Raw genomic sequence first — 13,680 nt, 5'->3', positions numbered from 1 at the left:
TCTTCCCTACAGAAAGTTACTACATAAGAGGGTTATGAACATGCTGCCCCATGGCCCAGACATCATTTGACAACAGTTTTGAGATAAGGTTTTGGCCTAAAACTTATTTTTAAAATACACTACACTCATGGTGGACAGGTATGTACAGAGCGTTGTCAGACAAGACAGCACTCAAAGAAAACATTTTCAGGTTCCAGTTATTACCATTGTAAAGAAACCCGAATCAGGAGGTATTTCTGTAATGCATCATTTAACATCAAATCATTGTGAATGACTTTGTTTACAATGATTTAAACAATCAAGCATGTAATCACTATCATTTAATTACACAGAAATGTTGAAAAAAATGGAAGAAACGTTTAAAACATGTTTTCGTGTTACTGTACAAGCCAGTAATGGCCTGCTGTTATTATTATTATTATTATTATTATCACTTTTCACAATTTCCAGACTGGAATATCAACATTTGTCTTGCTCATCATGTTTTCAGAGTTACCAACAAACTTCACCTTTTGGACAAGCAAATACACTGATTTAACTAGAATACACTTCCTCATAATTACATAATTTATATTAATTACCAGATAATTGGCATTAAAATAAATGAATAATAAGCCTGCACCTTAAGGTATTAAGGAGACATAAAATCATGAGTGAAAATCTGCCTAAAACTCAGTTTGTGATGTACTCTTGATACGGTCCTCAGCTCGGTGACATTACTGTCTATGTAAAGGGAAGAACCCATTTCAGCTATGTTGTTCAAAAGCTGATCAAGATCCTGAAGCCAAAGGTATGGCTAGGTACATCTCAGACTCAAATGCAGCACCCCCTTTTTAATCCCCTCCACCTCCCTTCCCTCGCTTTCTCAGAGTGGCCCTGAAGAAAAGCTGAAGCCATTGTTCTTGATGGAAGAGAGCATCTCCAAGTTGAGGTTCAAACGCGCCAGCCTCTTTGACGGCTCTTCATGGCCACATCTTTCCATCATCTCGCCCGCGCTCTCTCCCTTCACCGGCCCTCGCTCTTCTTCTTTCATGTAAGGCAGCCCTTCCATTAGTCGCCTAATTAAAATGAAATAAGCTGGCTATTAAGTTTTAGCGTACTCTTTGTTCTCAGTGGCTGGTTAATGTTACAAGAGTGTCTTTATGTAAGCGTTCGCCTGTGGTGCACTCCATACGCAAAGGCCACTTCATGCAATGAGACATTAGCGGCACTCTGAGAAAAGCGAAAGAAGAGAAAGGAAAGATGACAGGATTGACTGTCTCAATCTCTCTTCTTATCGCTCGCTAAGACTCTCAACGTTAATGTAACATCACAGCTATTACAAAACAGCAACTGTTGAATCAACAATGAGGAAGAGGAAGAAGAGTGAGCCCAAGGCGGAGAGAGAGATTAAAGAGTAACTGCTGGTGGTTCTGGCCAGGGGCTAGGCCGTGGGCTTATGTGTTTCATGATGAACGATGTGAAAGCAAAGAGGCTTTGATGGGAATGATATTAAGATTTTGTACTGAGTGTTCAGGTGTAAATAAAAAAACTATTGAATCCAGTGTATAACGTGTATAAAGCTTTAAAGACCACCGGTGGCCTCTTCTCTTTACCTTTCAGCATCAGTCCACCTGTCGCACAGAGAACGTGCACATCTGGCAGTTTAAATAAGGAAGAGGAACAAGATCTGGTACATACATTTAGGCCCAACACCATTTCAGCCTATGCCACTACCACTTAGCCCTTAGCCCTCTGTTTCGTTTGTTCACATCTAGGGTTAAAGTGTCCCAATTTTTGTTGAGATAGAGAAGTAGGGCAAAATGTTAGGGCTACATGGCCCTCCAAACTGAGGTTTTTCTGAGTCACACTCCAAACAGTGTTATGAGAAAACAAAGAAAAATCAGCAAGATGGCTGCACAAGCCACCAAAGAAACCCACAAATGTAAGTATTTTCTCAGTTAAAAAATCTGATAACCATTGTATTATCTCAGTTTAATGCCGTTTCAATGTATTATTGTCGTTTTCTTTATAACAAGCATAAAAATAGTAATAGTATGCTTATATGCTAAAAGTATGATAAAGTCTCGGTAGCTAGCTAGCTACTTTTCCCGTTCCATCTTAAATAATCCAACAGTACTGATAACAGAATGTAACTGCTGCACCATTTTAAGCGAAACAGAAAAATTCTAACATGAAGCTGCTGTATAGCTGACTTCAGCTTCGTATCACCAACAGTGGGCGATAATAAATAATTGTCTTATACGCCCTCTTTGAAGGCAGATGATACCCTAAATGTAACTAAAGCCCAGCAGCGAGCTTGATGAATTTTTCCCTTCTCTGCTTTCACTGAAGACAGGCTGGGTTGCCTATAGAGTAGCACTAGTAACCTGTTAATGAAGCAATGTTTTTTTAATGTTTTAATATTAAATTAAAATTAAAAATACAATTTTTAATTTGTCCCATTTCATAGAGAAAGATTTCAAGCACTACCCCTTGTAACTCAGTTCCAAAGGGTTAGGGTGGCACTCAAAAACAAGGGGTAGGGGTAGAAAGAAGGAATGGGATTGGTCTTTAGAGTTCGTAGAAGCAGAAAGAAGAATACCAATCTAAGCAATGTGGAAATTAGAGGTCAGACTAAATATTGAGGACAGTCCTCATGCGAGGACTGTCTTCAATATTGAATACAACGTTCTTCAGAGAGAATTCACACTTAACCTTGCACTGAGAAATCATGTGACAGAGCAAGATAGACCCTGGTTAATGTCACATACATTTTAAACATCCTTAAAACGTCCTTTCGCCGATGGAGAGGAAGAGTCTTGGCAAGGAGTCTCTGTTCAAGGCAAACTGGGGAAAGGTGAAAAGAATAGATGAGTGGAACAAAAGCTGCTGAAAAAAAAGGAGAGGCTGACATATGAGAGTGTTTGGAATTGGATTAAGAACATGAGAAGGTCGTAAGCTTTAGGAACATGTTTGACTTTGTTCAGCCAACAAAAATGCAGTAGAGGAGACTGAGGGCAAACCATTGTCAATAATTGTGTAGAGGTGAGGGGACAACAATACAAAGTGAGAAAGTAGTGAGGTCATGTGAGCTGTGCAGGTGACAAGGTCAGTATAGTATCAGAAATACACTTTCGTAGAACTCAGCAGCTTGAATGTCATGTTCCACTTGTACATTGTGCAATACAGTGGCCTACATACAGATCAGACACCTTAAACTTGATAGATCTACATGTAGACAAGAGAAAATCAAACTAATGTTTCAGACCTTGTTCTAAATACACTTTAGAAGCGAATTTGTGTTAAAAATTGCCTCTATGAGAACATCAGTATTAGCCTTTAAAGGCCTAACCAATGGTAGCACTTGCTTAGCGAATCTACATTTATGCAATAGAAAAAACCCTTATGGACAATTTTTATTGGCTGTTTCAAGGTTTTTTCCAAAGAAAACTTAAAATAACATGATACAATATTTGCAGAGTTTAACAAAAGCAGGATGATCCTATTATTTATTTATTTTTTTTTATTTCATTTTTTAGTTTCCAGAAACCATGAACAGGCCCTGGGGGTTCCACACTGCTTTATATGTTTACATGATTTATTACTGCATTATGAATCATGCAGAAAACGTGTGTTGTCCTTACCTTCTGGTGGGCGGTTTGAGGTGGCCACAAGCACCACGCCACATGAAAACAAGCCCTCAAAAAGCTGCTTCAGAATCATAGCATCTGCTATATCCACCACCTGAGAGAAAGAGATGGAGATAGACTGGTTAAAATTCTATAGCCTCCCCATGTCATTTTTCTGGTGAGAGAGGAAGAGAGTGAGAGAGAGAGGAAGAGAGAGAGAGAGAGAGAGAGAGAGAGAGAGAGAGAGAGAGAAATCTGTTATTGATTTCAATTCCATACAAATGTGTTTGGCTGCAAAAAACATGTATTTACAGAGAATTGTGATTGAACAAATCCTCTGAATTGAGTGAACTAGTAATGAACTGAACCCTTGACCCTAAGCCACTGCATCTAAACCTGTGCGCAGGGGATCTGGACAAGTTCTTTTCCTCCAGTCCAAACTTACTGCTCTTTGGAGGACTGTCAGAGGTCTATGGGAGCAGACACAGGTGGATGAAGGCTGAAGACGAGCAAAGCCTTGCCCTCCCCCTCACTCTGCCTTGAGCTAATTACCGTGATTGTTATTGTGTGTGCACACGCGATTGAATGAATACCAGGTGTTGTTACATTTCAAATCCCAAGCATTGGCCAAGGTCCATTGACCACCACACATGCATACACGCACACGCACACAAAGCCACTCCACCTGACGGCAAAATGGCCATAGGAGCCACAGCTTTCTGCTGGAGACAAGGACAAGTGTCTCGAGGTGGCTCGTCTGAGCTAATCAAGTCAGGGCAGCCAGACAAAGCCAGTGAATGAAATGATAAATAAATGAATAAATAAATAAATAAATAAACAAGGCAATACGAGGCAAAATCAGTGGCACAATGGCAGCCAGATGGCCACACATGCACTGCGGATACACACATACACAGATGCGTTCTCTATTGTGCTCTTAAGGGCCTGGCATGGCTGTCCCTGAATCTCAGCGGCGAGGGGGGACGAGTGGTTCTTTCATTATCATTCTCATCATCATCATTGTCGTTATTATCATTTAAACGTTGCCTTTTTCACAGCAGCGAGCTGTCGCCTCACACACATCTGCAAAAACATAGGAGCTGCTGACCCTCCCTGAACAAAAGGAGCCCTTTAGTCAATAACCTACAATGAGATCCTCTTCCTTTCATAATCTCTCTCTCTTTCTCTCTCTCCCTCTTTTTTCAGCTATCTTTCCATTCCTGCAATCTTTTATGTTTAATATGCACTCAAGTGAGCAATAAATTTATACGCGTGTCCCTGAGAGCAGACATGTAGCTTATAGTGAGCACATGTCTCATGTTTTCCTTTGGTGGACTAGTATTGATTCTTCAAGCCTCTGTCCTAGCTATCGCCTACTGTACCTCTTTATTAGCATTTCAAATTGGCTCTGCTGCATATGTTCCGGAGGGCCAGAGATTTTTTGTCATGTAGAAGACTCCTCCTCATACATTGATGGACAAAAAGAAGACACTTAAGATGGCCATACCCCCAGCATATGTTGTTTTTCTTACATTGAAGTGCTCTCTTTTTTGCATACTAAACCTTCAGTCCTTAATCTAACCCCATTAGCATCTGTGGCACAATCTTACTTTTAGGTGGGTGTGCGAGGGTGAGTGGGGGAGTTACAAAGCCGAGGTGCTGCTGCTTAAATTGGATCACGTTTCCTTTAACCGCCTTTTTCTATGGCCCATTTCAAAAGAGTCATTTAATTATGACCTTTTCATCCTTGCTGTATTTGTGTTTTTTTTTTTTGTTTGTCACGCAGGCACTATGGTGCACGCATGCATACACAAACACACACGCAGTCTCACTCACACACTCGGGTGGGTATTGTTGGGCAGTTTCAGCAGAAGAAAGCAGCGCACGGTACTTCGGTGTTGTCGAGGACAACCTCAAAAACAACGGCACGGATATTCAAATGAGCATCCAATTACATCGGCAAAGAGTCACTTTTGTGCGGCGCATACGGGTGCCAAATTACGCTCTTTTGATCTTAAACCTTTACTTACCCAAATCCAGTGATGAGTAATTTCTGACTGAGGGGCCGAGACAATGCCTCAAGCAGTTGCTACTCCCTCTTCCTTTCCCTCCGCACTCCCCTCTATAACTCTCTTTTGCCCTTCTCTCAATACCTCGCATTCATTAAGGGAGCTGAGGGGGACAAAAGGGGAAGGCTACAAATTACTGATAATGACGCCAGACTAATGAAGAGAACGAAGAAATTTCATTAGCATTTAAGAGGCATGGATGCATGCGACCCGCCACGGTTGCTCTCCATTACCCCTCACTTAAGGAAGCAAGAGGGGCCGGCTGAAACCTGATGCCATATTTGCATGCCTAAGTGGCCGTGGCTCCTGATTGGTAAGGGCCCGTCGAGCTCCTCATTTATGCATCGCAAACAAAACGTGTGCGAGCGTTCGACATTGGCGCGCGGCGCGATCTGCAAAGTAAAAACCTGAGTGTACGGGCAACGATGTGTGCGCACGCACACACACTAAGGAACATCAGATCTGAGACAAACATTTAAATTATAAAAGGCACTAATGAAAAGAGCGGCTCTTAATCCTGACAGATTCAAAGAGCGAAAACATGAGTGCATCTGCTTGAGTTTGTGTGTGCGGAGACAGGCATTTGATTATGGGAAATTTAAGTTCTGTGTATAGAAATCAAAGAGCTAATGATGCCAGGGCATGTCAGTCCTGAGGTGACTGACCTCTGCAAAAGAAGTGCCCATAGTGTCCAGTGTCTCTCTTATGGGCAACGTATGGCTGTAGCTGTTTGGGCCATGCAAAACAGTAATGAATAGACTTCTTTTTGAGAAACATCTACATCTAATCTATTACTGCCTTTGTGTATTGTTTTAGCATAGTCTAATGCTTTAATCTTGTTTATTTCAATTAATTCATGCTCATTTAATTCATATTGCCTTTTAGATGACCTCAGTTTGCAAGACTGGGTTTGTGTTTAGGTTCTGAACTCCACTAGATGGCTCCAAAATGTACAAAGTTGTTTGCTTTACACTCTGCACTGAACTCTGCTTCATAAACAACTGGGTACTCTTGATACTTTCATCCCACCAGGCAACTTGTCTCTACTAAAAGATGTCAAGTGAATTTGCCACAATCAATTAACACTGTTAAACTGTAAGGATGTAACTTATTTTGTAAGTAATAATATGTTTTCTCTCAGTACAACATTTGGCTACCTTTGTGCACCCATTCTCTTTACAAGTCTATTATTAACTGCTGTTTTGGAGTGGCCCACTTCAGTAGTTTTTGGTTCAATATTGCAGACATCATGTTTTCTTACAGGCTTTTTTCCCCATTCTGCCTGTCAACATCTCAGGATCCTTCAGTTACATATTGATTATCGCTGGCTGGCTTTTTCCAAGCGTATGAGGAGCAAGCAGAAAACGCCACTGTGGAAAAACACAATCTCTGACGGGAAAGAACTAAAGTAATGTCTACTACAAGTATGAATGTTACATTATACAGCACACACGCTTTACTTTGCATTTCAATGTTGTTATTTCCATGCTAATGATTTAACAAACTGGCTTTGTGTTATTAGTTCTTGATTTGCAACACCTGTTGATCCCCTCCACCCACCCACCCCAGGCTGCCGAGCCTTCAGCACCTTTTCAAACTCCTCAGCCCGCCCCCTCCTCACCTGAAACTCATCCAGGCATAAGAGGCAGGTTTCTGTGGCAATCTCCATGGCAACAGGAAAGATGGGATCATACATTGTCATTTCGCCTATCCGTCGTTTCGGCAGACTCTGTTTCAATCTGTGGATTCCTAAAACATTTCCAGTTGCTCTCACAAATGACATGGAAAGAAATTAAAATAAAAACAAAACCCAACAACTTGGGTTTGGGTTTTAGAAGCCTTAAATTAACATTCCTAACAGCGATTATTTTTGTGCTTACTTTAAACACAAGATCACACATACAAATACAAATCTTGGATGCAGCATAGAGAACGTACTTCTATGTATGTCTAGCATGAAGCTGTTGAAATGAAGCCTCTTTTTCCTGCTGTTCTTCACATGAGAGTATAACAGGTCCATCAGCATAGTTTTTCCAGTACCTGAAAATACACAGGGATCATCATTAATGCATTACAGAATCGAGTGTGTGTGGAAAATTAAAAATATACTCTGGCAGTGTCCCATTTCTAAAGGACTACATGTAATTATGTACATTTTTTCCTGTATCCATAATAATGAGCCATAATAATGGCTCTGTGGGCATAAAGTTTACTGAACTCACCAACACCACCATGAATATAGCATCCCTGAGGTGGAGGTGGCTTTGCAGGCTCCTATGAGACAACAAATTAGAAAATTCATTAAGATAGCTTAGCAAAAACTAAACATAACTGTCATCCCTTAAAAACTTAAGGTAAATCAGTAATCACTAAAGTATTACAGGTCCCAATAGGTTACAAAACTGATTCAAAATATTGTATAGCCATTTTTGTCTTTTTTACACATAATAAAAAAATGCCAGCTTTCCTTAATGCTGTCAAAATTTCATGATGAAGAGACCAAAAGAAAGGTTCCAAAACTGACTTTAAAAATATACTTTTATTTATTTTTGCTGTACATTAACGTACAGTAAAAGCAAGGAATTTAGTTACTGCTACTTACAATTGAAAAAACAAGTGCTTTGTCAGTCAGTAACACAGATCTATGCCCATCTCTTTTAACTGTTAGGTGTTTCCATTTCTTGTAAAGTGCTAAAATTTTCTTCAGTCCTTTTCTATTCAAGGATACCAATTCATGAAATTACATTCAGCTCAGAAGGCCAGGATTATGTGTAATAATAAAGTTATTCAGTCAACATAAAGCGGCAGCATCACTTTCCCTCTTCTCCCTTCTCTCTCTCTGCTGGTGTGAAACGGCGGCTGAGCATTGAGGTGAGCCGTGCGTGGATAACAGAACTGTGACTTTCTCGCTGACTTCCAAAACTCTCAGTGGCCTAGTCATGCTAGAGTGGCTAAACACAGCGCACTGACTGAGGGAGGACCAGCCCACAAGGTGGAGTCAACCTTCATCCTTTCACTGAGCGCTGTTAGAGACCGGGGGCCAATGCATCACACACCAGTGCTGTTATGTGGAAGAGTTCTATTTTCTGCTTCCTCTACACAGCACAGGAATTGTTCTTAGGTTGGCTCAGCACTTGAACTGAAATTTTCCAAAGTGAAAACACAATGCATAAGCTACAACGCTTCACATCTTTCATGAGCTCAAAGTGATGCTTATGTGATTTCTGATACTGTGTGACATTCTGTTATCTACAAAAATGGACAAAAAAAATCAAGATAGCTTCTATTACTGTTTTGATCTATTCCATGTACTTTTGTCCATTTTTATAAATGAAAGTCTTTTTGACATGACTTAAGAAAACAATGACCCTTGACTATTAAATCTAGGCTTTCCATTTGGGCCATAAAACACAAAAAAACACAGCTACAATAATTCTCATTTCAGCTAGCCCTCGATGGAATCCATCATTACTCAATCAAGGTTTAGTGCTGAGGTAATGGTGGTGCACATTAACCTTTTTTTCAGCGATTCTAGTTTAAACACAAAGATTTAAAGCTTGCCATTCATTTGTTTTATTTGATATTTGTAAGACATTAATATTATTTACCTTGTGTGTTTTAGACTTCCAGAACCCTGGCACAGAACGGCCACTGCTTTTTTTCTTTTAATTCTAACAACAGAGAGAAACTACTGCTTGTATTGTATCTGTGTCATATCTAGGCATTCTAGAAGGCTGGGAGTGATGTCATGAAATTAGTCCCTCTTGTTGTCAAGAAATCAAAAAGTGATTAGTTGATTTAACTGTCACTTACTAACTATACTGGTAGCGAACAGGGGACCTTTATAGCTACATAGGCAATTCCAATGTTTTAATAGTCCAACATGCTGGCACACCATCCACTAAAGAGTTAATGGTCCAACATGCTGGCACACCATCCACTAAAGAGTTAAAAACAACTGCAGAAGATGAGTTGTAATATGTGTGTGTGTGTGTGTAATATATATATATGCGTATAATTGCAATTGAGAACGTAATTGTCTTGTTTACTGTTGGCAGGTATAAAAATCCAAGCCTAAAGTTACTTACTTATTAGCTAAGACCAGTTATACTGTTGAAATTATACACTATACTGCTGCACGTACCAAGACACACTCCTGTCTGCAGTTACAGTTACACAGAATTATGCGCAGAGTCGAGCAAACCTATATGTGCTTTACTAGAGTGAAAATGTAAACAAAAAACACTCATTCTGCTAGCATACACACTAAAAACATTAGAATTAGTTACATAGATAACTAAGAAACAAACATTACCACACTCTAAACATATAAGAGCTGTTTTCATCATAACTGCTATGATGTCTCAATTAATTTAATTTTATTTACATTTCCATTTTATTTACATTTATTTGCCTCACTTCACCATATTGAATTGTTATTTTGTTTGTTGTGGCTTAATGTTATTGTGAAATCTGTGAAAATGTTATGGTGTAATGTTATTGTTAAACAACTGTGGGAAATGACTGCAGTCAGCTGTAATAATTGTGATTATATCAAATGATTGTGATCATCCTGAACAATTATAAAAAGAAGGAATTAGGTGGTCAAGTAATAATTGTGACATTCCTAGCTGTAGTTTTAGCTCATTACCACATCTGAGGCAGTCTCTGTTATGATAAATCATCCTACATTAAAGCTTATTGATTTCTATGGGCTATTTTTCCAGTCTTAAAAGATGTTTTAAAATTTCTCCCACTGCGTAATTTTTTGTGCAACACCAGTGCTGTCATCTAAAAAGGTAAGCTGTAGCCGTAATCCGCTTCTTTCTGTTTTTTTGGCATTGTTTTTTTTTCTTCTTCTTTTTAACAGTTAACTAGACATCCTTTCATCAACTCTTAAGGGTATTTGAATATCAAAATTAGTCAGAATGCACATCACTAGTTGTTAATCTGATGCATAAGGGCTGCTGTCCAGCTCATAAACTCCTCACTAAAGGAAGAGCTAGCACGACTGTATCTACTTAGATACCACAGAGAAAATCCTGACTGGATCTTTTTTTCTTTTGCCATTTAAGATTCTAATCGTTTTGTCTAAATTGCTGAGATTATAGTCTGTATTACTACTACAATGAGCATCCATGTGTCCAATTTAAAAGACAGGAAAAAATATTTCCCAGACAATGGGGGCTCCTCATTACAGCAGAGACAATCATTTTTTTTGGGAGAGGGCATGGGGCTGTCCCAGTGGGGTCTCTTCTGTGATCCAGAGAGGCCTGTGCCCCCCCTCCCATATACCCACAACCAAAAACTACAAAACAACTGCTTTGACCTAGAAAAAAACAACAAACAATCCACCCCCCAATGAGCAATACACAGGCACATTGAAAGTGGCAAAGTCTGGGTTAACGCTGGGTCATGGCAGTTGCACGAACCATGGCTCGGTCCAAATCACCAAACAAGCAGACCATTTACCTTTTTTGCATTACATTCCTTGTCTATTTGCTGATGTTTTTCCGTAAACGTAACTTCTTCAGAGGAGTTACGGTGTGATGCTTGTCCATCTTTTTCATTGTTCATTGTTATAAATCTATTCTCTGTTTCCAAGACTTTGGTCCGTTCATCATCTAAGCTACTGTCTTTCTTCTTTACCTTTGGCCGTGGGAGAGATAGGGGAATATTGGTGTATCCTGCTATCACTCCAAGCAACTGCTCTAACTGCCAAAGTGCAGCTTTCTGCTGAATGTCCTCATGCAGCAACCCAGAGTGTACTAATTTATTGTAATGGGCGATGGGTCCTCTGTGCATGGTGCCATCTCGGATCACTGACTGAGAAACATATCCTGGAGATAACATGGAACAACCTGTAAGAAGATACAAATTACAGTCACTGATTACAACCTTGTTTGCTATATGTCTTGACACTTTCGGACATCTAAAGATGGTATAAAGGTCTAGTGATGGATTACATGACATATTATATAAAGGGTAGCTAAAAATTCCCCGCTCTGCAAAAAAGAGGAAAGCATTTACCAGTACTTAGTCCGAATTTATTTTGTGTACCCTTCTGATCAAAGACATTTATTTATATATATATATATATATATATATCCATCCATCATCTTCTGCTTCTCCGGGGTTCGGGTCGCGGGTGCAGCATCCTAAGCAATGAGACCTCCCTTTCCCCAGCCACTTCCACTAGCTCTCCAAGGGGGATTCCGAGGCGCTCCCAGGCCAGCTGGGCGATATAGTCACGCCAGCGGGTCCTGGGTCTTCCCCGGGGTCTCCTCCCTGCTGGATTTGCCTGTGACACCTCACGAGGGAGGCGTCCAGGAGGCATCCTAACCAGATGCCCGAACCTCCTCAGCTGGCTCCTCTCGACGTGAGGAAACTCATTTCGGCCGCTTGTATTCGCGATCTTATTCTTTCAGTCATTACCCAAAGCTCATGACCATAGGTGAGGGTGGGAATGTAGATCGACCAGTAAATCGAGAGCCTTGCCTTATGGCTCAGCTCTTTCTTTACCACAACAGACTGGTAAAGAGCCACATCACTGCTGACCCAGCACCAATCCACCTGTCAGTCTCCCGCTCCATTGTACCATCACTTGTGAACAAGACCACGAGATACTTAAACTCCTCCACTTGAGGCAAGAGCTTATCCCTGACCCAGAGAGCGCTCTCCACTCTTTTCCGCCTGAGAACCATGGTCTCGGATTTAGAGGTACTGATTCTCATCCCGGCCACTTCACACTCGGCTGCAAACCGATCCAGCGAAAGCTGAAGTTCGCAGCCTGATGTCCCCAATAGGACCACATCATCTGCAAACAGCAGCGATGTGACCCTGAGGTCACCAAACTGGACACCCTCCATCCCCTGACTGCGCCTAGAAATTCTATCCATAAAAATTATGAATAGAATCGGTGACAAAGGGCAGCCCTGACGAAGTTCCAACTCTCTCTGGGAACGAGACTGACTGCCGGCCGAACCAAACTCCAGCTTTGTTTGTACAAGGCCTGAATGGCTCGTAGCAAAGACCCATGTACCCCGTACTCCCGAAGCACCTCCCACACAATACCCCGGGGAACACAGTCGAATGCCTTCTCCAGATCCACAAAGCACATGTGGACTGGTTGGGCAAACTCCCATGAACCCTCCAGAATCCTGGAGAGGGTGAAGAGTTGGTCCAGTGTTCCACGACCAGGGACCCGTACTGCTCCTCCTGGATCCGAGGTTCGACTATAAGCCGTACTCTCTTCTCCAGTACCCCTGCATAGACCTTATCAGGGAGGCTGACAAGTGTGATTCCCCTGTAGTTGGAACACACCCTCCAGTCCCCTTTTTTAAAAAGAGGCACCACCACCCCAGTTTGCCAATCCAGTGTCACTGCCCCCGATGTCCACGCAATTTTGAAAAGGCATGTCAGCCAAGACAACCCCACAACATCCAGAACCTTGAGGAACTCAGGGCGGATCTCATCCACCCCTGGAGCCTTGCCACCAAGGAGCTTCTTAACTACCTTAATGACTTCGGCCTCAGTAATGGACAAGCCTATTCCCATGTCCCCAGACTCTGCCTCCTCACTGGAGAACGTGTCAATGGGATTGAGAAGGTCCTCAAAGTATTCCTTCCACCGCCCAATGACGTCTTCAGTCGAAGTCAGCAGCACACCATCTCCACTATATACAGTACTAGTGGCACATTGCTTTCCCCTTCTGAGTCGCCTGACGGTTTGCCAGAATCTTTTCGGAGCTGTCTTGAAGTCACTTTCCAAGGCCTAACCAAACTCCTCCCACACACAGGTTTTTGCCTTGGCGACGACTGAAGCTGCAGATCGCTTGGCCTGTCGATACCTGCCAGCTGCCTCTGGTGTCCCACAGGCCAACCATGCCCGGTAGGACTCCTTCTTGACGGCATCTCTCACCTGGGGTGTCCACCACCGGGTTCAAGGATTACCGCCCGACAGGCACCAACTACCTTGCGGCCACAGCTACAGTCAGCCGC

At 41.6% G+C, this 13,680-nt stretch overlaps 1 protein-coding gene across 2 annotated transcripts in view; it reads right to left on the bottom strand.

The window, feature by feature from the left end:
• The window catches only part of afg1lb (AFG1 like ATPase b), a 30,598-nt gene that overhangs the window by 13,250 nt on the left and 3,668 nt on the right, over positions 1 to 13,680 (bottom strand). For both annotated transcript variants that reach the window (XM_017712974.1, XM_037538174.1), the window contains exons 2-6: positions 11,153 to 11,541; positions 7,903 to 7,954; positions 7,619 to 7,720; positions 7,302 to 7,429; positions 3,627 to 3,726 (exon numbers count right to left, since the gene is read on the bottom strand). In XM_017712974.1, coding sequence (XP_017568463.1) covers positions 3,627 to 3,726; positions 7,302 to 7,429; positions 7,619 to 7,720; positions 7,903 to 7,954; positions 11,153 to 11,541 — 771 coding nt within the window. The remainder of the gene's footprint in view (positions 1 to 3,626; positions 3,727 to 7,301; positions 7,430 to 7,618; positions 7,721 to 7,902; positions 7,955 to 11,152; positions 11,542 to 13,680) is intronic.

This window comes from Pygocentrus nattereri, chromosome 4, assembly GCF_015220715.1.
Source record: "Pygocentrus nattereri isolate fPygNat1 chromosome 4, fPygNat1.pri, whole genome shotgun sequence".
NCBI classification, from domain to species: Eukaryota; Metazoa; Chordata; class Actinopteri; order Characiformes; family Serrasalmidae; genus Pygocentrus; species Pygocentrus nattereri.
This window is presented reverse-complemented; position numbering and strand designations above follow the sequence as displayed.